The sequence below is a fragment of the Populus trichocarpa genome, chromosome 15, assembly GCF_000002775.5.
Source record: "Populus trichocarpa isolate Nisqually-1 chromosome 15, P.trichocarpa_v4.1, whole genome shotgun sequence".
NCBI classification, from domain to species: Eukaryota; Viridiplantae; Streptophyta; class Magnoliopsida; order Malpighiales; family Salicaceae; genus Populus; species Populus trichocarpa.
In genome coordinates, this window is record NC_037299.2 from 10,730,712 (window position 1) to 10,754,509 (window position 23,798).

At 34.6% G+C, this 23,798-nt stretch overlaps 1 protein-coding gene, 1 non-coding gene and 1 pseudogene across 3 annotated transcripts; 1 reads left to right on the forward strand and 2 right to left on the reverse strand.

The window, feature by feature from the left end:
• Positions 1–3,601: 3,601 nt before the first annotated feature.
• Positions 3,602–6,049, reverse strand: LOC7453789 (protein LATERAL ORGAN BOUNDARIES). 2 transcript variants are annotated; one of them, XM_024586466.2, is made up of 2 exons: positions 5,664–6,049; positions 3,602–4,574 (listed from the first exon to the last, which is right to left on the reverse strand). In XM_024586466.2, the coding sequence occupies exon 2, from the start codon at positions 4,567–4,569 to the stop codon at positions 4,012–4,014; it is 558 nt and encodes a 185-aa protein (XP_024442234.1). In that variant the 5' UTR covers positions 4,570–4,574; positions 5,664–6,049; the 3' UTR covers positions 3,602–4,011. The 2 variants fall into 2 exon arrangements, with proteins under 2 accessions (XP_024442234.1, XP_002322187.2); XM_002322151.4 differs by having other exon boundaries at positions 5,717–6,039.
• A 9,042-nt stretch (positions 6,050–15,091) lies between these two features.
• Positions 15,092–22,688, reverse strand: LOC112324293 (putative pentatricopeptide repeat-containing protein At1g64310; annotated as a pseudogene).
• Positions 22,689–23,152: 464 nt separating this feature from the next.
• On the forward strand, positions 23,153–23,224 carry TRNAG-UCC (transfer RNA glycine (anticodon UCC)). The gene has a single exon. It is a non-coding gene; the product is annotated as a tRNA-Gly (tRNA).
• The last annotated feature ends 574 nt before the right edge of the window (positions 23,225–23,798 follow it).

Consider the following 23,798-nt stretch of genomic DNA (forward strand, 5'->3'; position numbering starts at 1 on the left):
TAAATAATATATTAAAAACTATATACATCAAGAAATTCTTTTTAGATAGTGAAGAGTACAATAAATTCAACTTAGACAATGTTTGGAAACGCGTTGAAACTGCATTTTCTAAAAAAAATAATTTTTTTATATGTTTTCATATCGTTTTAATGTGTTAATGTCAAACCTGATTTTTAAAAAATAAAAAAAATATTATTTTAATGTATTTTTAAATAAAAAATATTTTTAATCACAATTAATACCACACTTCCAAACACACAGTATTATAATAGCAGACCTTACTGTGTTTAGATTGCGCAGATGGACCCTTCTCCGGGTCTTGGTTGTTCCCTTAAAATGGCCCGTGGGTGGTCTCTAGGGAAGTCACTTCAATACTTTGTAGAGAAAATCTTGTGGAGAGGAAGTGTTGGATCATGAGTGATGCTTACCTTCCCTATATGTTTACGCGGGGTCGGCCATCACGGAGGGGTTTTACCATTGATGAGGGCAGATTTTCCTCCCAGATTGACTAAGTGACTGTGCTATTACCATCTCATGATTAGCGATAGCCTAATCACAACTTGGTTTCATGATCACTAAGTTAACTACGCACGCTTAACCAAGTGGTTTGTTTCAAGTCATGTGGATCATTTGGTGTTTGACTCTCATTTTCCTTTTCAATGCATCGTTGTTAGGTGTGAGTAATTTCATTTTTGAGGAATAGAGATATATCTGTGTGATTTTTTTTATTAATATGGATACGAATCAGCTTGCGTGTATCTCGATTAATTTTATGGACTTTGAAGTTAACAACCATGTAAGCTTTTAGTGATCTTGAGAGGACTCAAACTCGTTATTATTGGAGAGCAAACTCAAAACCTGACTAGTTGAGCTACCTCTATAAATATATTTTTGTAAGGATATATTTAAATAAAAAATATTAAATTAATATTTTTTAAATATTTTTTCTATATTTGGTGTTTGAGGTTCAGATTGCACTGTAATAGCAATCATTTGATGCTTCTAGAGAGGTTGAGATGCATTACAGCCACGATCTCGATTCCAAACAGATACTAAATCATATATATTTAAAATTAGTTAGGTTAGATTTTTTGGAGACCCATATTATTAGCAAGAATTAAGAAAATAAAGATAGAGTAGATAATATATATTTTCAGCTCCAGAAAAATAAACAGGGAGAAATAAGGATTTTTATAACTGTTATAATTCCAAATTTGTTGAGGGCATGTGTGGGAATGAAAGTGATAGAACGACGAAGACATCCCACCTGAGCAACTCACTTGGTGTCTCTCCCAAAACCCTACAACGAGGGGGATTAATAGATACACACACGTACACACAAGAAAGAAACAAATGGTGTGTGGGCACAGGCATAGACCCCGGCCCACTCGCTGTTAGGTTAGATTGTCCTATCTATGCCTCCCTGCAGCTGCCATGTTTCACCAGTTCCTTGCTTCTTTCTCACGTCTTTGAAGTTTTTGTTTCTGATAATATACATACATGTATATCAGAGAAAGATTGATGATGGGTTTGATAGATTCTGAATCACTAACTGTTACAGTTTTCTTTTCTTTCCATATATTAAAGAACACAGCATTGAGTCCAGAAAAATCCTTACTTTCCTTCCATTCTGACTTCCCTTCTGATCCTACAGTACATACATCACAATTCATATACATGATAAACTCTTTTCAATATTGGTTTTTGTCTGTGTGCACATTCCATAATATTTACTACATATTTTTTGAATATAATTAATTATGGTGAAGAAATCAGGAGGGGGTCAGACACTAGATTTTGTTCACCAAAAATTCCAAGGAGGATAGAGGTAAGGTTTTGGTGATCTCGAGAAAGGTGGCTGTGGAGGCGATGAATTGGAGGACAAAAGTGGTGACTTAATCTCTCCCTCACACCATGAAGCTGCCTGACCCAAATCCAGATCATACGATTGAGAGAGAGAGAGAGAGGGGGGACATTAATCTTTTTATTTTTTATTTTTTCCCTGATGATTATGAATGTTACAGTGTTTATCTGTGTGCCTGCAACAGCGAAAGAAAGTAAGCATATAGTATGTCATCTAGAGCACATCAGTTTGTGTGTGTGAGAGAGAGAGAGAGACGAGTCTGACAAAAAGTGAAGTTAGAAACAGAAGAGATGGACGTTTTACTGATCAAAGCTTTGTACTGCTACATTAAAACCACATATGAATGTATGAGAGAGAGAGAATGGAATGAAAAGCATTAGTCAGTCGAAGAAAATAAGGAAATTCATAGTCATCTCTCACTCTCTTCCACCACAAAAAACATATAAAATAAGTAATGAAAATTCCATTTGTTTCTCCACACTCATACATGCATGCATACATACATGCATACATGCATACATGCATACATACATACATACATACACGTGTGTGTGATCAATAAAGTAACACTGTTTCTTTAGCTTCAAACTTTATGTATAGTAGAGAGTACTGATCAAAAACCGAATATGGAGACATGCCCAACTTGTGCCTTAATTATTTCTTTTTTTCTTGGAAAAAAATAATTCAGAGTACTCTAGAGAACATGCTGCTGGTCAGATCAATAATGACGTGCAATGTGAAACCCTAATAACTTCTATAATTTTATGGGTTTAATTTAGGGTTTTCTTTTTCTTAGACTGTTCTTTGGGATTTCTTTTTTCTATAAGAAATGGCTGTTCTCATTCTTCATGCATGATTAAGCACACGATTGTGTGTGTGCGTGTGCGTGTGTGAGAGAGAGAGAGAGAGCAGCGAGAGTAGGCTGCTAGGGTACTGTTAATATCTTTTAGCTTACAGGGGTATACTGTTTTGTCTACAAATATAGGGGATGAGAACAGTTAATGGTGAAGCAAAAGCTGAAAGCCATTACATGGGAGAACGATCACTTTATGAAACGGATCCAATGAAACCAAAAAAAGACTGTGAGTTACTGTTTTAGATATTTGAAATAGAAAAACCATAGAAACAAGAGGTGGGTGCCTTCACGAGCTGAAAAGGAGAAATATACTATAGAAATTAGAGTCCACACATATATTCACACACCGTACCCTCCTTTGCTTCAGCTGGTAGCGAAACATGTACCTTCACACGCTGGAATTGAATTTTTCAAAAGAAGCAGAAAAAGTTACAGCTGCTCATCAAACTCGACTTGTTCTGCTAAATGTTAATTGAGTTTGCATTATATATATTGAAAGTGCGATTACGCTTTAACATTTCTTCAGAACTGCGCTTCATGTACTGTTGCGAGTCGCCATTATGATAATATATATACAGGCCTCGATTAGAAAAACATGAATGATATAGTTATGCAAAAGAGAAACTTTGAGCAGTTAGGTGCAACTTTCTCTTTGAACAACATAAAAACAAACACGTTTCTGTAGTTAGATGCAAGCCGGAGGATCAATTTGGACATCTTTTATACGTATGGGTGTTTTCGAAACCTATGGCTAAGAATTTGTTGAATAAAATTAGCAGAAAAAGTTAACTCAGTGGTCCCCTGGAAAAACGCAGAAAGCTAGAAGTAAGAATATTTAAGTGCAAAGGAGGACTAAGCCGTAGACTTAGGCTAGAGAATCCTCTTTAAACTTATTTAAGTTTGATATCATTTATTCTCAAACATAAACAATGACAGAGAAGTAGCAACTCCACATGCACATGCCTAGAGTTGCACTAATGACTCAACAAAGGTTTCACACACACCATGCTCTACAGCCTTATTTAGGTCCCAAATAACCATGCTAAGACCACAAGCAGATTACTTAAGTTCTTGGTTTTAGCAGGCCATGTGTATAATTAATTACCAAACCGACCAAATAAATTACTATGTAACAACTAGAAGAAGTACTTAATGAAGTATTCTAGCTAAAGAGTCCATGTGAGGCTAGCTAGCTAGAAACCTTATAATACCACACCAAGATGACTCCCTGCAGGCCATGCGCCCTCAAGGTAGCTATAAACCCTACATGGGGTTTCTCTCTCTCAATTGATCACATGTTCCCTTCTCCTCCTCCTTCATTGGAATCCCCTGAAGGGTTATCATTCCAAGGAAGAGTATAAGGTATTGGCATGCCTGGAGCTTGATAGTAACCCCCTTCATTGCCCATCCTTCTATTATTATATTCAACCGGCCTTTGACGAGGAGCCATTGATTGAATTGAGCTTGCCCCTGGTGGTGCAGGCAATGCAGTTGGGATTTCATTGCAGGCATAGCGAATCAGATCAGCATTGGCAGAATCAAGTTCCTTCTGGAGCCTATGAACTTGTCTCTGGAGAAAGGAGATAGCACCAACACAGCCATAAACCGGGTCCCTTACTCTTGCCTCGGCTTCGTATGCAAGGGAGTTCACTGCATCCTCTCTTTGGTGAGGGAGAAGCTCATTGAGGAGCTTGGTCACATTGCTTGCTCCAAAGATCTTGTGAACATTGGCAAATTTTTGAGGTTCCTCTGGTGGGAAGTAAGGTGCAAAAATGCAGCCTGGCATGCATTTCCTCCTCAAGAACTTGCAGGCAGCACAGGGAGAGTTGTAAGAGCTGGATGAAGCCATTTTCTCTGCACAAGGAGAGTATACATAAACTCCATCAGGAATTTTTTGTGATTTTACATAATTGAAGCTCTTTGATCTTATTTTCCCACCTCCGATTTTCAGATTCATCTAGAATGTTATGTCAGGTATAATTTATTTGCAGCACTTTTTCCTTTTCATATAGATGTTCTCTTTAATTTTTCATCTCTTTTTCTTTCCTTGATTTCCCTCTTCAATTCATAAAGGACTTGTATACTAGGTTTAATATGAGGATTCTGTTAGGTCCGAAAATTAAGTAGAATCATCCTAAATTACTTTACCTAGGCTCTCTCCTATCAAACTCAAATTTGAGAAAATCTCAAATTTATGTGTGTTTGTGTCTGTGCATCCCATCCCACATCTCACTTTCTCTCCATCTGGCAGACACAGAAATCCCTTGTTCTTCTCCCATAAAGAGAGGGAAGAAAACAAAATCTTTGATCTATGCATGCACAGCTACTGAAATCTGAGAATTTACTGACACTTCCCTTTCTTTGGTAACTATATATACTTAACTACCTCACACTCGTTTTCTTCTTCTTTTTTTCTCTTTCGGCCCCTTCTAATTATGCCTCCCTGCCTTTCTTTCTTTATTTGATTTTCTGTTTAATTCCTCCTATTTAAATTCTGGAAAAAAAAAAAACATTATTTCCTTCACCTCGTCCTCAAAACCACCAAAGCAAGCTTTCTGCGTCTCCTAATTTAAAATTTGGTTCAGAATTTGTCTTTTCTATTTAGATTTCCATGCCATTAACATTAACTCTCTTTCTTCTTCTTACTTCTTCACACATATTCCAGGCTGCAACTTAATTTAGAAGAATTCAGTTGCATGACAATTTTAAAGCCATAATATCCTTGTGAAATTTTCTGAAAATGGGATCTGAATAGTGAATTCATCATAATTGTATATTCATGTCTTTTTTTATATATAGTACATATGAACATAGCAAAGCCCTAAACCAGAGGCTTTAACCCAAAGCACTCTAGTATCTTTTAGCCTTTAGCTTTCCAAAAACAACAAAAACAGGAGAGAACTATTAGCATAGTGAAGGGTTAAAGGAGCTACAAATGCTTACCTGTTTGTGATCTAGCTAGGTTTCTTTGATCATGTGAATAAAAAGAGAAGTACCTTTCTTTTTTCCCCGTGGAGGAGCTAGATGTATGTTCTTTGTTCCCTCCCAAGATAAAGTACCTTAGCCAATGAAAGGGAGAAACAACACAGATTTATGGCAGGTGATCCCTCATAGAGAGCAAAACCCTAAGTACTTGGTGTTGAGAGAAAGAGAGGGAGAATGTATATAGGAAATTAAGTAAGAGGAAGAGAGCAAAGAACATTTAGTGAATGGAGAAGGAATGGAAGCAAAAGACAAAGGTGATAAATGAGAGGTACACTATAAAAGAAGGACTATGACCCTGCATCTAATAATAATATCGAGGATGTGGGGATGTCTCCCATTTTCATTCCATCATATATCCCTTTCTCATGCACTACGGTAATACGTATTTTTATTATAAAAAGGAAGAACAATTGACAATCTAATCAAGAACATTAACTAATTAGATCCCTCTTTTTGCTGCAACATAAGGTGTTATTAGTAAAGTGGACAAGAATACTGATTGCGTGTGGTTGAATGGATCAAACTAATAATCATAAATGTGATGACTTTAGGTTTTTTTCTTAAATTATTAACCTGGAAGGAGAAAGAACCTTCTGATTTTTTTCTCTCATATCAGATCCACAAACAGTATATGTACAGGATGAACTATAATTACACAATTATGATTTATATCTCATTTGGATACCCTAATCCAAACCCTAATACAATAAGGTTTTTCTATAAATAATTTTTTCTTTGTTTTAAGCCCCATTGTTTCGTTGATAATTATATAAAACACCAATCCAAAAGGTATTAATATAGTGTCTAAGAACCACTTACCGCAAAAGCTTAAAAGAGAATAAGAATAGTGGAATTTTAAGTCAAATTAAACTACTTGGTTGATGAGATTTCGAATACAACATGAAAGCGAGCATTTTAGTTAACAAGGAACCTTTTCGGGAGCTTATACACCGAGTGTTAGGTGAAGGCCTAAAATAGGATTTCAAGATTTAACACAAGCATCTCGAGCTGCTATTCCTCTAGATTAATCATTCTTTTGTCTTCTTATAACATTCAGAATATATGAGACTTATGGAAGATGAACCCTAAAGTTTTTATAATCGCCACCCATTTTCATTTAAAAGATTTTAATTGGTGTGCCAATTGGGAATGAACAATCCAAATGAAGATTTCCTAATCAGATACCACTCCTGCAGAACTTGATCATATACCAGAATGGTAGCACCTATTATTGATATTATTATTGTGGTAAATGTCTATATACTCGTATTTGTGTGAATGTTCCTCTTCACTGGGTAATTCTTTCACTATAGATATATGCCCTAGCAAGGACTGGACTTGCTGCAGTCTGTACATTTTATATACCTGTACAAACTCGGTAAGAGTGTACAGTTGGCTTGTCTTCGATCTATATTCATAGGTGTGAGCTACTTTGCAATGGATTAACACAAAGAATCAACAGCTGAATAAGCAAAATGAGTGCCGTATATATGATTCTTTATATGCAGTACGGTGGAGTCCTATAAAATAAGTCCACAATCAACACTATCTACTTAGTTTTGATCCGTCCAGTCCCAACAAATTACCTTTTTAGCTCATAGCACGCCAGTCAATAATTTACAGAATCTGTGATCACTAATGCCTTGGTATGTTGTCACAGTACGTTTCCATGTGGTTAACATTCAAACTGGTTGTCATTGATGACCATGGAAGCAAACCATATCTTCCGAGTTTTCTGTGTGTTCTTCATGAGAAAAACATCTAATTGACGCTTACAGTTTTTGTCAACCAGCCAGGCTTTGGAGAATTATGAAACCAGAGGGATCATGACAATGCTAACTGCAGTGACTGTCACGTTTTAAGATTGAAGATTTCTGCTTTTGGAAAAAATGGACTGTGACCACTTTTGTAATCCTCAATATCTAAATTACTTAAATATTTTAATTATTATAAGATGGAGTCATTTAATCTATAAATAACACTCCTGCGTTTTGATTTTTTTTTTTTATCAAATGAATCAAATGCTGTAATTAAATAAACAATGTCAAATACAAGACCAAAGTTTATATATGACATTTTGTTTTTTGCTAAAGATTCTACTTTGGAACTCACAAGAAGTAAAGTGAAAAAAGAGATATTATTCTATGATGAAATGTTTTTAAAATTCAAGTGTTTGAAGGATTTGAAGAGTAACCATCTTATACTAAATTTATTAAGACCATTTAATAATCGAATGTATTAATTAAAAATAATCATTCAAAAGATATATATATATATATATATATATATATATATATATATATATATATATATATATATCTAAATCAATTGATTAACTAGTTATTAAGATTAGATGTAGAAGAGAATTTATGGGTGATTAAGACACAATAAAAATTGAGATTATTAATGATTATGGGTATATGTAGATTCTATGCATAACCTTAACATCTGTCTTTTCACAATACTAAGGTTTTGGAGAGTAGACGTTATTTTGGTTTTACTTCCATTCACACAAGCAGTCTTTTTTAGGAGACTAAATCGCCACCAAGTCTTTCTTCGGACTAAGTTATTTTCACAGTGATTTTAGATCGAGTCCTGGTGGTTAAAGAAGAAACCATCAAGTCAACCCCCTCATGTTCTTGAAGAAGAGATTTGTGATGATATCATAATTAAGCACTTCAAGCCATATTTGAGGACTTTTTGTTATTATTATTTACCAAAAACTAGTGAATCTACTTAGATTTCTTGTAACATAGATGAACTTCAGTGAGGATGTGATGCCTTAAGTTATTGTAGGAGAATTCCCTATCAACTGTGTGCTTCATCAGCATACATGTTTCTGCGAGCTCTTTTTCAAACCACTAGCTATCTAGGTGGTAGGTGTCGTATAGTGGTCCAATGGTTTTTAGGGTTCCCGACACGAATCGGCCGGAATTCTGATGATAGAGCCATGGAAATGACATGATTCTTACATCCAGAGACTGTGACTCTGAGTTTTTGTTACAAATTTAAAGTTAAGGTCCCCCTTGAAAGTGTCATGGCATGGCTATATATTTCTAGGTTATGATGGTTCTTTTGTAGAGGTAATTTGGTAAAGTAGCATCTATAAGGGCTTCATCAGAGAGTTCTTGTGAAGATAAGCAGTGGATTTTGTACAACATAATTCATCAAAGTGAGCCTTGCTGCATGCTAGAAAAAGAAAGATAAGTGCTTGCTGACTTGGTCGAAGAATTTAGTGTGTCTAAAAATGGAATTGTCGTATTAAATTATGTTCAGTGTTGTGGTAGATCGAAGCATAGGCCAGCTGATTACATTTTTTAGAAGCATATGCTGATAACAATTAAATTATTTCATTATACAAACAATTTCACTAACAATAAGCCTCTAGCCTACCGTATGGAGATCAAGTTTGAATTATTTCCATAGAGTATTTGAATATTAAAAAAATACACAATGTTATGTGATTCAGAAAAATTAGTAAAAGTGCTAATCTCTTGTATATATTATTCAATTAATATAAGTATATTGCTGCTTTATTCCTTGTTTTCTTTTCCTTTTATTTTTTTTGGAATAAGACGATATATTGAAATGGTTAATCAGAAGGTAGCCAAAAATAAAAAACACGAAAGAAAAGCATAAAAAAGAAAAGAAAAGAGAATTACAAAAACAAAAGACAAACACAAAAAAAAATCAACAAATACATAACCGAAAAGGTATATCAGGATTGAAGAAGTTAATACGTCATGCTTAAAGCCTTAATTTGGTGTTAGACCAATCTATAAAACCTTCAAGTCCCATAATTAAAGTAGTGTCAGTAGCCATGAAGAACTTATCTGCAGACTTGAGCTAATTTAAGAGGCGATAAAGAATTAAGGAGAAACTATCTTTGAAGGTCGCAGTTCCATTATTGAAAATTACCTTGTTCCTCATAAGTCAAATACTCCGGCTAACACAACAAGAAGACATAGACCAAACCTTATGCTGGAATTTTCTAAACACTAGGTTTTTTGTCCTTTTATATATCTTAAGATATCAATAAGAGGATTGAAATCTCCATGTCCATTCTAATTGCTTTGCAGAAGAAAACATTAGTGAATTATTATTTTTTTCCTCGGAAAAGAAAACATTAGTGAATTCTTCTAAATGTCAAATTCTGATTAAACTTGTCATAGATCAGTTGCTAATTAACAAATTAAAGTGACGAAGTACCACTAATTAACAAGATTATCAATAAGAGGGTATATTTGATTTTGAAAAGACTAAAACAAAGAAGGCTATTTAGTTTTGAAGAAACTAACATAACACAAACACAGCCATTAATCTTTAAAATAAAAAAAAATCTTTTATTTTATTCAATAATTCAATTATCTAAATTTAGAGATGTACGCAGGAACCAAAAGAAGGCTTTCGTGGAAACAAATTAAAAGAACCTCAATAATTAAATACCTAACTAGGGTTTTTTTTTATGTAGTTATATATATATATATATATATACACACACCAAAGCAAATAAATATGATAACCTAATAGATTTTAATTCTATATGAAAACTAGGATTATAACTAAGAATACATAGTATAAGAAACAACATTAAAATTTGTAAATAAATTGTTGTCTTCATTATTACCTGCAGTGATCATAGAATATAATAATGCTCATGAGCTATACTAAATACAAGAAGGGGCAAAGTATCTGTTTGAGCATGAGAAAGAATAACAAGGGACAGTACTACAGTCTTCCAGGGAGTGGGGCATTCATGAGAAGGATAGATGTTGTTGCCTCTTATAACTAGTGTTGTTGTTCTTGGTCTCTTTCACCTCTCCGACCATTCTTCGTCGGTTCCTGTTCGGAATTAGTGCCCTCTACCCCCACCCTCCTCCCTCCAGGGATAAGAGTTTTCGTTTTTCAATCCCCATGTCTCCATGTGTAATGTGTAAGCTAATCATATGAGAGAGAAAGCTAGCATAAATTACAAAGGGCTGGGGGCCATGGCCCCTCCATCACCAAATTTTCTCAGTCACTCGATCCTCCTCCTATTCAACTGTCAACTACCCCTCCAATTAATTCCTACTTATCAATCAACATGTCCCCCTTTCTTCTCTTTCCCTCTCTTCTTATGCAAATCATATTCAAATAAACATAAAAATGAGCGGGTGATACGAGAGAGATTGAAGGATTTGATAGTTCTTATCGGCCACACATCTCTCATAATTAGACTATACATCATGAAACATATTAAACTTGATTATAAACTAGCTAGTGGAACAAGGCTAAGATTAAGAAGACACATATCCGTCCTAGATAAACAGTCTTATATAAAACAAACCCCATCATTTTCAATTAAATCGTGGGATAAATCTCAAATTCAATCAATTTTTTTATAAAATTAGTTCTTTAGAAGGATTGGATGACGGTTATAACTAGCTGAGGTCCGAAAGACTTTTAAATTAAGGTTGTAAAATATTGTTCGAGTCATTTTTGTTATTTTTTTTATTGTTAATTTAATTTTGGATTTTTTGTACCGCTACATCATAATAATATATTCTAGTTGGATTTTAAAATAAATAAAAGTTAGCATAAAATAAATCACCCGTTCCCTTTAATTGATCAAAAATTATCAATTAGTTTATATAACATAGTTGTAAAACTCACCTCGAAAGTCGACCCGAAACAATGCACAGGTCATAAGTCGGGAGGGTCGTCTCTTAAATTTTTTTTTAAGAAAATAAAAGAACCAAAATGATGTTATCTTGATTAAAAAAAAGAATTTCTTTTCAAAAAACCAAGTCAACAGGTTAAGGGTTGGGTTTTTACCAGATTAGCGAGTCAACTCAAGTTTTTGATCGAGTCGGCCTGGTTTTTTTTTATTATTATTTTCTCTTCAACTCAGACTAGTCCAAGTCTCAAGTCAACAGAGTTCAAAGTTGATCCATCAGGCCAATCCAGATTTTAAAACTATACTTAATAGTATCAAACCTAGTTAAATATACTCTCTCAAGAGGACCAATGATGATGATTCTTAATTTAGATTTTTTTTCACAAAGCGTGTGCCTTCTTTTCATATCATATTTCCACATTAACAAAAAAAACTAAAAGAGAACGAACATTTACTGTAGTATTTTTATTGTAGCTTTAGACTTATTATCACTATAGATTAATGGAACAATAAAATTATAATTTTGCCCTTCTCAACAAAAGAATTGGTCTTGGCAGTGAGGGTAATAAGGTCTTTTGTTGTTTTTAGTGCAATGAAATAACCGAAATGTTGTTTTAAGCAAAAAAATTAAAATGAATTGGCATGAAGGGGCATTAATGGCTTTTCCTTTTTATAGGATAGTAAAATAACTAAATTTCCCTTAAAATCGATTTATCATAAGCTTGCATCCAGGGGCTCTTTGGTCTTTTTATTATGGTTTTTTATTATTATTTTCTATTTAGATCATGGGAAATTTGGTATTTTAGTAGGCATTAGATATTATTTAATATTAAAAAGTTATTGGTGCATTGTATTCACGCGGTCGCTCGTAGGTATGTTCGTGTTATTCAGGCGATGCATGCAGCGTCATCTCCGCAGTGACTTTTTGAATCTTTATAGTGACCCTTAAAAATCACCGAGCGACGCATGTGCCCAACTTCTTTATGGTTTGGCTTCAGTAGTCTTTTCTGTATTTTTCCATTCTCTCTCTCTCTCTCTCTCTCTCTCTTTTAATTGATTTCCATGCCTTGTTGTGAAAAGTTTCAAAGCAACCCTTTAATTTGTTTTTCTTTCAGAGTTGATCCCTGTTCTTTTTATTATAATTTTTTTTATTTTAAATAATTCATGGAATTGAAATTTTCTTTCAATTCCATCCTCCTTTTATTTTTTATATCTATTAGATTTGGTCCCTATTATTTTGATTACTATTTTTTTTATCATTTTCTTAATTGAATTTGATCCTTATTCTTTTAGTTAATATTTTTTTTTTTGTTTTATATCCTTTCCTATTCAAACTTTCTTTTTTAATTTCATCCCTCGATATTTTGTTGATCGGAAACTTGGCTTCATGATATTTTTGGGTTTGCCTTCTATGAGATGATTTTTGTCTCAAAATCCAAGTCACGAGTTTGAAAGGTAAGCACGGGCATACTTGAGTTTTTTTATGTCCTTTTTGCAATTGATTTTTTTAGATCACATTCTTCTACGAGGTTATCCTCAATATTGGCCTTGTATTAAAAAAATTATAAATGTAAAAAAAAATAGATTTTTTTTAAATTAATTATTTGGGTCAATTTCAATTTTAATATAGTTAGTCTCTTGGTCCTTTCTTTCTTTTTTTTGTTTTTTTCTTTTCTATAAAGTTTTTTTTTTATTAACATGGGTGTTCGGGTCAGTTTACACGCACTTCAACTAATCTCACGAGCCCTGAAGTTAACGACAATCTAAGTTTCTAGTGGTCCTGAAAGGACTCGAACTCGTGATCATTGGAGAGCAAACTCAAGACTTGACCAGTTGAGCTACCTCTCAAAATTCATATAAAGTATTTTTCTCATTTGGTTGTTATTTTTTATGTGAATGGTACTATTAGTGTCATTAATTATTCAAATAAATTAATTCCCACGGAAGGAATTATATATAATAGAAATTGTCAAGGCTCTGTTTTTCTTGATTTGCACCGACTTGTTAACTAATATGGGGCCCTAAGAGATTATAATCTACCAAACTAATGATTAATATTTACATTTAATATTGCAAGAAGACTATATTGTTATATCATATCATGTCATATAACACCAATCCCTCTCCTCCCATTATAATATTGTCTTATTCTAGTCCTTAGCTAAGATTTAGACCCAAAAAAGCTACAAACTGTTGTAGCATTAGCGTGCCCTACTGCCTCTCTTCACTCACTCTTCTCATTCAACTACATGTACCACATACCCGAATACCTTTTATTATTATTATTATTATTATTATTATTAAGTTCTTCACCTCTACTTCCCTTTTATTCATTCAACTTGTTTTGTGTCGAGAGCGTCAAAGACTAAAGAGACTGCCATTTTTGCACGCCTGCCGACTTGCTATCCTTGTTAAATGTGGGTCAGATGTGGTTAATTAACAAGAAACACTTTATTGAAGATAATTTTAATGAATACATACCAAAAAGAGAATGTTTGAGAATGTTCATACTCCATACTGCGTGCTTGTTTACATGCTTCATATGTAGATGACATCGCCCATGTATATAAGAAACTTTGATAGTGTTTTAAACTGTGTTAGTAGTTGTTTTTTAAAATATTTTTTATTTAAAAATATATTAAAATAATACTTTTAATATCAGCACATCAAAACATCAAAACGATATGAAAACATTAAAAAAAAGTTTAAAACAAAAATAAGATTCAAAATTTTTAAAAAATGCTTTCAAACCGCAAATACAAACATAGTAGTAGTAGTGGCCCCTTTGATTTTGAACCAAAATTATGGTTATTCTTGACAAGAAATAAAATAATATTGTGCCAACGTCTTTTAAAAAAACTTGTTGATGGCTTTAATGATATGATAATTATCTTTAGTCCATAGATTATCTGGTACATTGCATGCAGAGTAGCAGCACTAGATAGATTATGTTCCAAAAGTAATTGAACTTATCAAGTTATCATTTAGCATATGGTATTCCAATGATATCCTCGGAAACAAAAGCAGAGACTCGGTTTCAAGTTAAAAAGAAGAAAGAAAAAGAAATCGCCATAGAATTGATGAAATACTTGATTTTCTTCCCAGCTAGCTGGGCTCAAAGTGGGGATGAGCTTGAGCTCATTGGTTACTATATGGTCTTACACTGAGCTAAACAAAGCTTAGTTAACGTTTATGGGCTGTCCTAAACAATATATTCTCGCTTCCAAGTCCTTACTTTGATAGTGCATTAAAAAACCCATCATTCTGCTATAATGCTCTCTAATTAATGAGCCTCTCAAGCTACCTGAAGGGGTTTCTAATAAGCTGACGACCTATAATCTTAACCCCTTTTATATTCAGTAAACAAGATTCTGATTCTTTTTTCTATAAACAACATACAGATTAGTACAGGAAAAGGAGATTTAATGTACCAGCTACATGCTAGTTTGCAGTTTAAACCCTTTCAGAATGTGCACAAGATGAAAGGCCCGCCCGTAAGTCAGTCTTGGTAAAGCACAACGAATTTTCAATGAGACTGACAATGGACAAGAGAGGAGCTTCGCCTCAACAAGTTTTCAGACGCGAGAGACTCAAACCAAACCTATCTTATTAACTGATGAGGCTGCTAGCCCTGAAAGCTTCCCAACTTGTACTTCTAAAGTTCTATTCTCAGCCGTGAAAATTTAACAGAAACTTAATGCAGCAAGTTTTTTATTAAAAAAAAATGAGAGGAAGAAAAGGCAAGACTTTCAGCAAATAGATAGCACAGAAATTAGAATCAACAAGCAGTTTCATGGCAGAATGACCGGCATACCACAATTGACAGGTCAAGAAGCCAAATCCAACATTCCAAGTATAGCAAAGAGAGTGCAGTATACGTTACTTGAGCGTATGCTCTGAAGATTTTCAGCACCATTGCTGTTTCGTATACTGTTTACATGCTTTAGTGAGCTTAAATCATGTATACAATCCTAGGAAGGTCTGACAGTTAATCTGATTTTGATGTTCACATAAAATGCCCAGCTAAATAACCTCAAAACTTTTAGTTGTGGCAAAACCAGTAGCATTCACTATGATAAGTCTCCTCCCAGTTCCACATGACAATCTCAAGTTTGCTCAACATATCTGTTGATAATATGAAAATAAAAATAAAATCAGCATTAAGAATAGGAAAACTTCAGAACTGAATATGACCTTTGTACCGACACTTCAATGAATGGCATGCCTGAGTTCTATTGAGTTTGATTTACACAGGTACTTTTCACTACTCCATGCAGACTAGAAAAACTAAAAGGGCTCTTCTGGCCATTAACTTAATTTTGGCAATTGACTCTCTCCAGCAGTTGGCAAAGATAAATAGAAAAACAAGAAGCCTTTAAGATCATAAGCTCATAAAAAAATAGTTAGGAAGAACTAACGCATTAAAGAAATTTGGGATGCAGCAGCAATGAGTCAGACATAAAAAAGTTCATGAGCTATGAACTGTATGTCCTTACATATTTATTGTCCAAAGTTTCTCAGAGCCACACATAGGTCTGAAATTTTTAGGACATGCACTACTTGCACCCAAGTGAAATCATAAGTGGTGCATGCTTTAGCTCCAAGAGTGCAATTTGAAAATAGAAGAAATTCACTAACCATTGAAAGAAGAACCTGTCATGCAACCCTGCAAGTAGATGAAAGAACACAAAATGACTCGGACAACTAATGTTAGCAAAGACTGAATATAATACAGATAGTATTCAAAGGTGCTGAGATGTAGTAATGCCACAACTAATGCAAGAGTGGCTACCTTAGGATATGTGTATTGTGCGCTTCCATAGTTTGATGAAGGCTGTATTGGAGGTTCATATTCGAAGAGGAGTTATATGGTAATACAAGCAGCTACCAGTGAAATGGATCAGAGTTGAGAAAGTACTGTCATTTGGAAGTCATGCTTTATAGGTAATGTTGGTAGTTCTGCCATTTTAACATTGGGACTTTCAATAAGCAAACAGGTCGCTCATAGTTAAGGAAGAATCTATCAATAATACATGTTTTATATGGTGAAGCAAAGGTCATGACCATATTAATCCCTGTACCTTGTTTTGCCTCCGTGCAAGAGCCTGATAGGAGAGCAGAAAAGCTGGGAGGCAAGGTCGCACATGCAGCTTCTGAGTGATGAGCAGGTGCAGTTGCCCCGAGGAAAGTGCACTGCAAACTTTCAATACTGGATAAAGACTGTATTGGACGATCACAAATGCCAACAGGACTTGCATTGCTTAATTTCTCAGCAGTTCTGAATAAAGATTATAAGCATCAATTTCAATCTTACAACATGAATTCTAATGTAATTTTGGATTATCTAGACACAAGTCCGCTATCATGCATTAGTAGACATGATTTATTCATCACCTGTCCTGAATTCCATTTGAAGAGATATGCTCAGATGGAGGTGAGACATCTGATCCAAGTTTGCTGCTTGGAAGCCCAACATTTCTGATATCCTTCAAACTTTCCAGAGAAGAATAAAAATTGCAAATTACCAGTTGATTCAAATAGCCTTAATCTTATTGAAGATAATAAATTGCTATACAATCTGTGTTTGGATGTCTGGAGGATAAATTGGGTTAAGCAGTTTTTCTAGGCATAAACTTAGCATAATCCCTACAAAATAATTGGAAGATGGCTCTACCACAACTTTGTCCAACTTTTTGTTTCTTATACCTTAAAAGTATTCCAAATGCTATACAACTGACGTGGAGTAAATATTTCATCAAAAACATTCGAATGATAGACAATCACACAGTAATAGGGTTCCAAAGGAAATTTGAACAAATCACGAATGGGTCATTCCCTTCCTTTACACCCTTACTGCTCATGTACCAAGCAGCAAATAACCTTATTCCAAATGGTTTTCTTTCATATCTAACTCTTTTTATATGCACTAAAGTCCTCCATAAAACATACCGGTATAACATTGGGAAGAGGAAGGCACACCTTCAAAAAAAAAACACATGAATGCTTCAGAGTCAGAAAATGCTAAAAAGCACATGGCAAGCTTTTGGACCTACAAGTAATAAACGTAATTGATAGCAAAGCATAAAAAATATTTCAAGTACAAACAAGAGCTAACAACAAACAAATGAAAAAAGCTGGATTTTATATGTAGGTTTTCTAACTAATTTATTTGCAAGTCAAAAGTTTCATATTAAACTCAAAATACCCAACCATGCAACAACTAGCTTACGCATCATAGGAAAGAAGTTTGTCTGGCCTAAACCATCTCTGTAACTAGCAAATACAACTCTGCTACCTCTAACAGGGCATGCCTCCAAGCATGACACCTGAGGCCAAAAGAAAACCGGCTTGGAGATTTAGTGTTCTTCCTGTCAGATATAGACACATTAGCATATTCAACCAAGTCAATAAAGAAAGATAATTAAGATAAATTTATAGACAGTAAAATAATGTGATTAACATGGACTTCTCTGTTTACTAATGAATTTCAAAGCATAAATTTAATCAATCTAGATGCAAATGAAGAGGGTAATTCCAATTCCATTTCGGTTTGATTTTACCCACAACCAAAATGTAGCCATAAATTGGTATGGTCCAATGTTATAACATGAGGCCATAAAAATGGAATCCAACAAAAACAACCCTAAAAAGGAAAAATCCCTTTTTAAATCTAGAATCAAAACACAGAAATCCCAAAAACCATAAATCAATTTTATTAACTAGCATTATTAGACCATTTTAGAGAGAAGAAACATTAGCAACTAAAAAATAGAAAGAATAGGCAAATACACTAAAACCCACATAAATTTTGCCTTTAAAAGTGACAGTATTTTTTTTTTTTTATCAAAGATGAGTTGCACAGAGGCCATTGAAGAAGCAGAGACCCAAACACCAAAAGGATTGTCTTTCATGCACCCATCATGAATAAAGAGGCCGAGGCTGGAGAGTGTGACATGTTGATGATGGGAGAGAAGGGAAGATGAAGAAGAGAGAGTAATGTATCTGCCATTGCTCTTTCATGGTGATAGTGGTTAGGGTTCCATCCTTCAGGTTTTGCGTTCCCGCCATTTCATGCACCCACAGTTATACTCTTGTTAAAATCTTCATTATTCAATTTTTGTATTAGATTGACGGATCCTGCAAAGTTTATTTGGCAATATGCCAACGGAATTTCGATCACAAAGGCATAAAAGTCAAGAATTTCTCATCTTTCGTTGATGCCTTTCGCTATCATTGTAGACTAAGAAACAGTGAAAAGGAGAATGACCTATAAAACATAAATCATTAACCTATGTTTTAATATCTTCTTAACTTTGAGAAAACCCAGTGTTCTATAGAATTCAAAGAAATGGAAGAGTCTGGAGTCTCTATTACTTCGAGAGACTGAAACCTTCGCCGAACTTGAAGATCAAATGTAAAGGATAAAAGGAACAATCATGGAGATCAGATGTTTCTACAGAGATAGAGGAAATACAGAAGGCAATGCTGCTTTTTCTAGCTAGGAAACTGAACTTAAGAATTTACATGATGACTTGGATGATCACATCAATTAGTTTGTTATTCAGATAGATCAGCAATATGGGTTGACATTGACAGATTGCTTCAGAACTGAATTGCATAAGGTAAAATCTAGACTTGCTGAAACCATTCACGGAATGGGAGAATTCATGAATTCAAGCACCATTGAAGTTGGGACGGGTAAAAAAATAAAAAGAAAAGATAGCAAAGAACAGTCTCATGAAAAAGTAGAAGTTCAGACAGAACTTGATTCAATGGCTGGTGAAGGAGAGAAGCAAGAGAATAAAGGTAACAAATAACAATCTCATCAAAAAAAGGTCAGACATCTGCTGAGTCTTCCTCTGTCTCATTCAGATTAAAATAAAATAGCTTACCTTATTACATTAGATCTTGCCTGATGTATTGTTGCATCTTCCCTGAATAAAGGGGAGATTGATTCGGTTGTTGGGTAGCCAAAGGTCTGATACAAGAAAAAGCTGGTCAAATATAGGAGGATGCAGAATAAAATATTAATGAACTGGTGAGCCAGGGAATGGTTCAAGTAGATGATGAACACCAAGAGAATGGAACTAAAGTCACTGTTTCCTCTCCTTAACGTGTGTTTCTTTGCAATAGCTACATAACAGCTCACCCCAATTCAGATTTTTCCATCCCACATAAAGCACGCTGTATTTTAACTCCAGATATGACAAAAGTTGCACAGAGTTTACACAATATCTGACCCTGGTCTATATTCTTGTTTGGGAAGCAAGAACTTTCTGAAGATGGCTGGCTGAATTTCAAAAGGGCAAAATTTATGCAGGTGCTAGATATAGAAGATGCCAAGATATCAAGAGACTACAAGTTGAAGTAGGAGACTTGATTCACCTGACATTCTTGGATTGAAAAACAATGACATAAACAAGCTTCCAGGCGAACTTGGTAATTTGCGAGCACTATTAGACTTTGGATATCAGAAGGTGTGGGGACTTGAAAGAAATATCAATTGAGATCCTAAAGCTTGTAAGACTGAGGCACTTCTAAATGTTAAAGAACAAAAAAAATTAGTGGGATGAAGCTACCAGAGGGAATAAGTAGATTTGGAAGTCTCCTCATCCTCACTGGTGTACATGCTGGTGGTGACATTGAAGGAGAACTAGGTAAGCTGACGCAGCTCAGAAGGCTGGGAGTGATGGATGTTGCTGAAGAGAATGCAAGGAAGCTATATGCTTCCATAATGGAGATGCAGGGTTCTTTCCTTGTCTCTAGAAGCAAAATATAATTTTGACCAAGGGCAACTTGTCCTCTGGGATTCATTGTCACCACCGCCTCTTCTTCAAAAACTTTGGCTAGAAGGACCTCTAGAGAAAATACCAAACTGGCCTGGTTCAATCAATAGTCTTACAAAGCCAAGGCTAGGTTATTCACATTTATCTGAGAATCCAACATCAGTTCTTCAGGTCCTACCTAATTTGAAAAATTTAACGTTGTGGTATGCTTATGATGGAAGGTAGTTGGGGAAAGACTTCTGCAAGGCTGGCGGATTTCCCAAGCTTGAGGTTCTCATCATCGCTTTTCATGTTCTTGAGGAATGGACCTAGCTTGAGGAGGGAGCACTACCAAGATTACAGTACCTTCACTTCCATAGCTGCTCACATATGAGGATGCTCCCTGAAGGTTTGCAATTTGTCACCGCATTAGAGCAATTGGTTTTACTGCCTTTGCTTGATGAACATGAAGAAAGATTGAATCCTACAGCAATGGTAGCTTTTACAAGATTAGGCACATTCCAAAGAAAACATTCATCCCTACATCAGTGGTAGCTTTTATGTTCAATGAGCAATTCAGCACTTTCCCCCACCCTCCACCCCCCGGTGACAGATGAATATACAGTTTTATGCAGGTTGGTTCTAATTTACATATTAAACAGTAGTGTATTCAGAACAGGCCACTATTTTCAGTAACCTCCTTTCATTAATGTATTCATGTGTTAATGTCATCTATCTGATACCTATTATAGTTAAGGGGAAATTTTGGCAAGTGCTATTTTGAGATTCATGGTGAATTACACAACTTGATACTAAACATTTTACCATATATCCAAAACCAATCAGATCCTAATGCATGAACCAGCAGAAAAAGAGCACTAAGTTGCATTTTACATCATTACAGTTGTTTTGCATGACTCAGTCCCCATAAAAGTGTTAGCAAAAGAGTTTTTTGTTATATCATTGCTGTCATCATCGTTGTTGTTGTTTCTTGTTTTTGTCATTGTTTCCATTGTTTATGAGAATGTGGAAACAAGAGACTGAGCACAAATTATTGAAACTCCCCCCCTGTAAAGACGTTAGTTGAAAATATACACAACACATATTACTCTTAAGAAAATATAAAGGATGCTCTGAAAGGCATGCGCACAAAGAGACTATCTTTATTTCAAACCAACTATTCCAATTCAAAATACATCCATCTAGACAAGTAACAGAAATGTAAAGGAAAGAAAAATCTACATTCCAGTTTGAGCCAACTTTGCTAATATTCATATTGTTGTTTGAAAATCATAATGAGCTTTTGAATGAGAATGTGGTAGTTAGCTCTGACCTTTATCATAGATTGCTAGATGGTGGAAATAAACAAAGGCATCAGGAGTGAGAATCTGGACCGATTTTAAAAGGAATTCTCAGTAACACGTATTTATCTTTTCAGCTCCAACCCAACTAATAGCGGGCATTTTCCTTCAGCATTTGTTATATATGACTCGCCATCCAACCTCCTATCCCCATCATAAATGTTCGAAAGCATAAATCTGTAAGCGCCACATTCAGCTCATAATTGAAAAGCTTCTGGGTTACAATTTCTCCCAACTCAGAATTCCCATTACCATTTACACCATGGCATCAATGCTACCTGCATGCCACAATCCAATGGTTGCTTCAAAGACAATAACATATGTTCCACATCCCCCTCCATCCGGAGAAGCTTTGCAATGTAAAAATAATGCTCAATTCTATCGTGGGAGCAAAACTCATCCTGTCATCCTCCAAAAAATCTCCCAGCCATCTTTAACCAGGCCAATATGGCAACAGGCAGAAAGAGAGAAAGTAGCCTGATATGGTTTAAACCCGATTTATAGTATCTCCTAAAACATTTCAAAAGCTTGGGAAGCAAGGACGTGGAAGCCAAGACCGAAGCTAAGATTATTGAATTTGTAGGAAAGTATATTTCTGTTTGGGATATTCTTAAAGACACGAAGCCCCAAACCCACAAAACCACGCTAAGAATACATATCTATAAGAGCAGGAGAAACCATAATATTTTATTCAAATCCATGTCCATGGTACATAACCATGCATCTCAGTAGCAGACCCTACATTTTCCAACTGAGTGGCTACCACCAATACACTAGAAATCAACACAGAATCTGGCTACTTACCTTCCAAATTCTGACTCCTGTAGAAAAGCAATGGCTTCTTGTATTCTCTAGACTAAAATAAGTTATCAAAGAAGACCATATTACTAAATCAGATAAACTAAACTTCTAAATACACCATATGTGCAGAATTCATGCACCTAAATCTTGAATACATGCTCACTCACAAAACGCAGTGCCTACATTATCATTACAATCAACAAACCACTTTCGAAGCACAAATTCCTTGGCCAACTTACAGCAAGCTAGAATCCAATAGTCCCCGAGATTAACCCAACAAAAGTATTCCCAACTGGTTTATGCTTTCCATTGCATCTCACTTCGTTAAAAAATTGCAACCCTTTATACAAAATCCTCATAGAATTCCACTATACTAAATCCGGCTCAACCCCCCCCCCCCCCCCCCCCAGAAAACACCCTGCTTGCTTCACCAACAAAACCCGTTTTTCAAAAAGATGGCACTACGAAACACAGAATCCCATTCCAACCTAGAAACTATTGCTGCTCCTCCATGAACAATTCTGAATACTTCCTCATAGACATTCATATAATTAGCGACGTAAAAGTAAACTATCAGGCTTGATTTCACCATTAACAATCTTTATCTTTATTAATAATGCATCTTCAAATATGTGAGCCTGTGCACAAGCTCTGATCATGGAATTTCCATAGCAAAAGCTACTTTGAGGAGTTTTATCGAACATGTTAGGAGTATTGTGTAGGGCAGAGGTGGATGGGTAATTGAGAGTTGTAAGCGAAGAGTGAGATTGAAAGGTCATTTACAAGTTACTTTGGTATGCTCAAGTTGCCATGATTCTTTACAAAATTATACAATTAAAATAGAAAAAAAAGATAGCAACAATCGCGTTTGTAGTCCAACGGTTAGGATAATTGCCTTCCAAGCAATAGACCCGGGTTCGACTCCCGGCAAACGCAATTTTGCAGAGAATGAGAATCCCCATTCCCCAAAAAATTAGTTGCAAAATATTTTTTAATATTTATTATATTATGAAAAATCTTGGCGGTCGCTCTACTCTTAATTAGGTATTCCCAACAGAAAGTGAAATGGCATGCTTCCTCTTCGTATCTTAACTGGGCAACCTTCTCTTGCAAACAATCCCTTCGTCGCTAACACCGGTAATGTTGAAAATGATTTATTAACATTTAATTTTTTAAAAAAAAAACTTATTAAAAAAATTGAAAGAAAATAAAATTAAAAAAAAAAGTTCAATTTCAAAAATTACTTAAAATAAAATAAATAAAAATAAAAAAAATATTAACCAAATCTAATAAATAAAAAATTTCAATTAAAAAAAACAGATAAGAAAAAAACAAATAACAATCAAAAAAATAAAAACTAAAATTGATATAAAAATCAAATTTTAAGGGAAGAAATTGAAAAATAAAATATTCAAAACAAAATATATAACAATCAAAAGATTGATGATTAAATTCGATATAATCAACAAATAATAATATAATCAACAAATAAGATAATTTTTATTTTCTT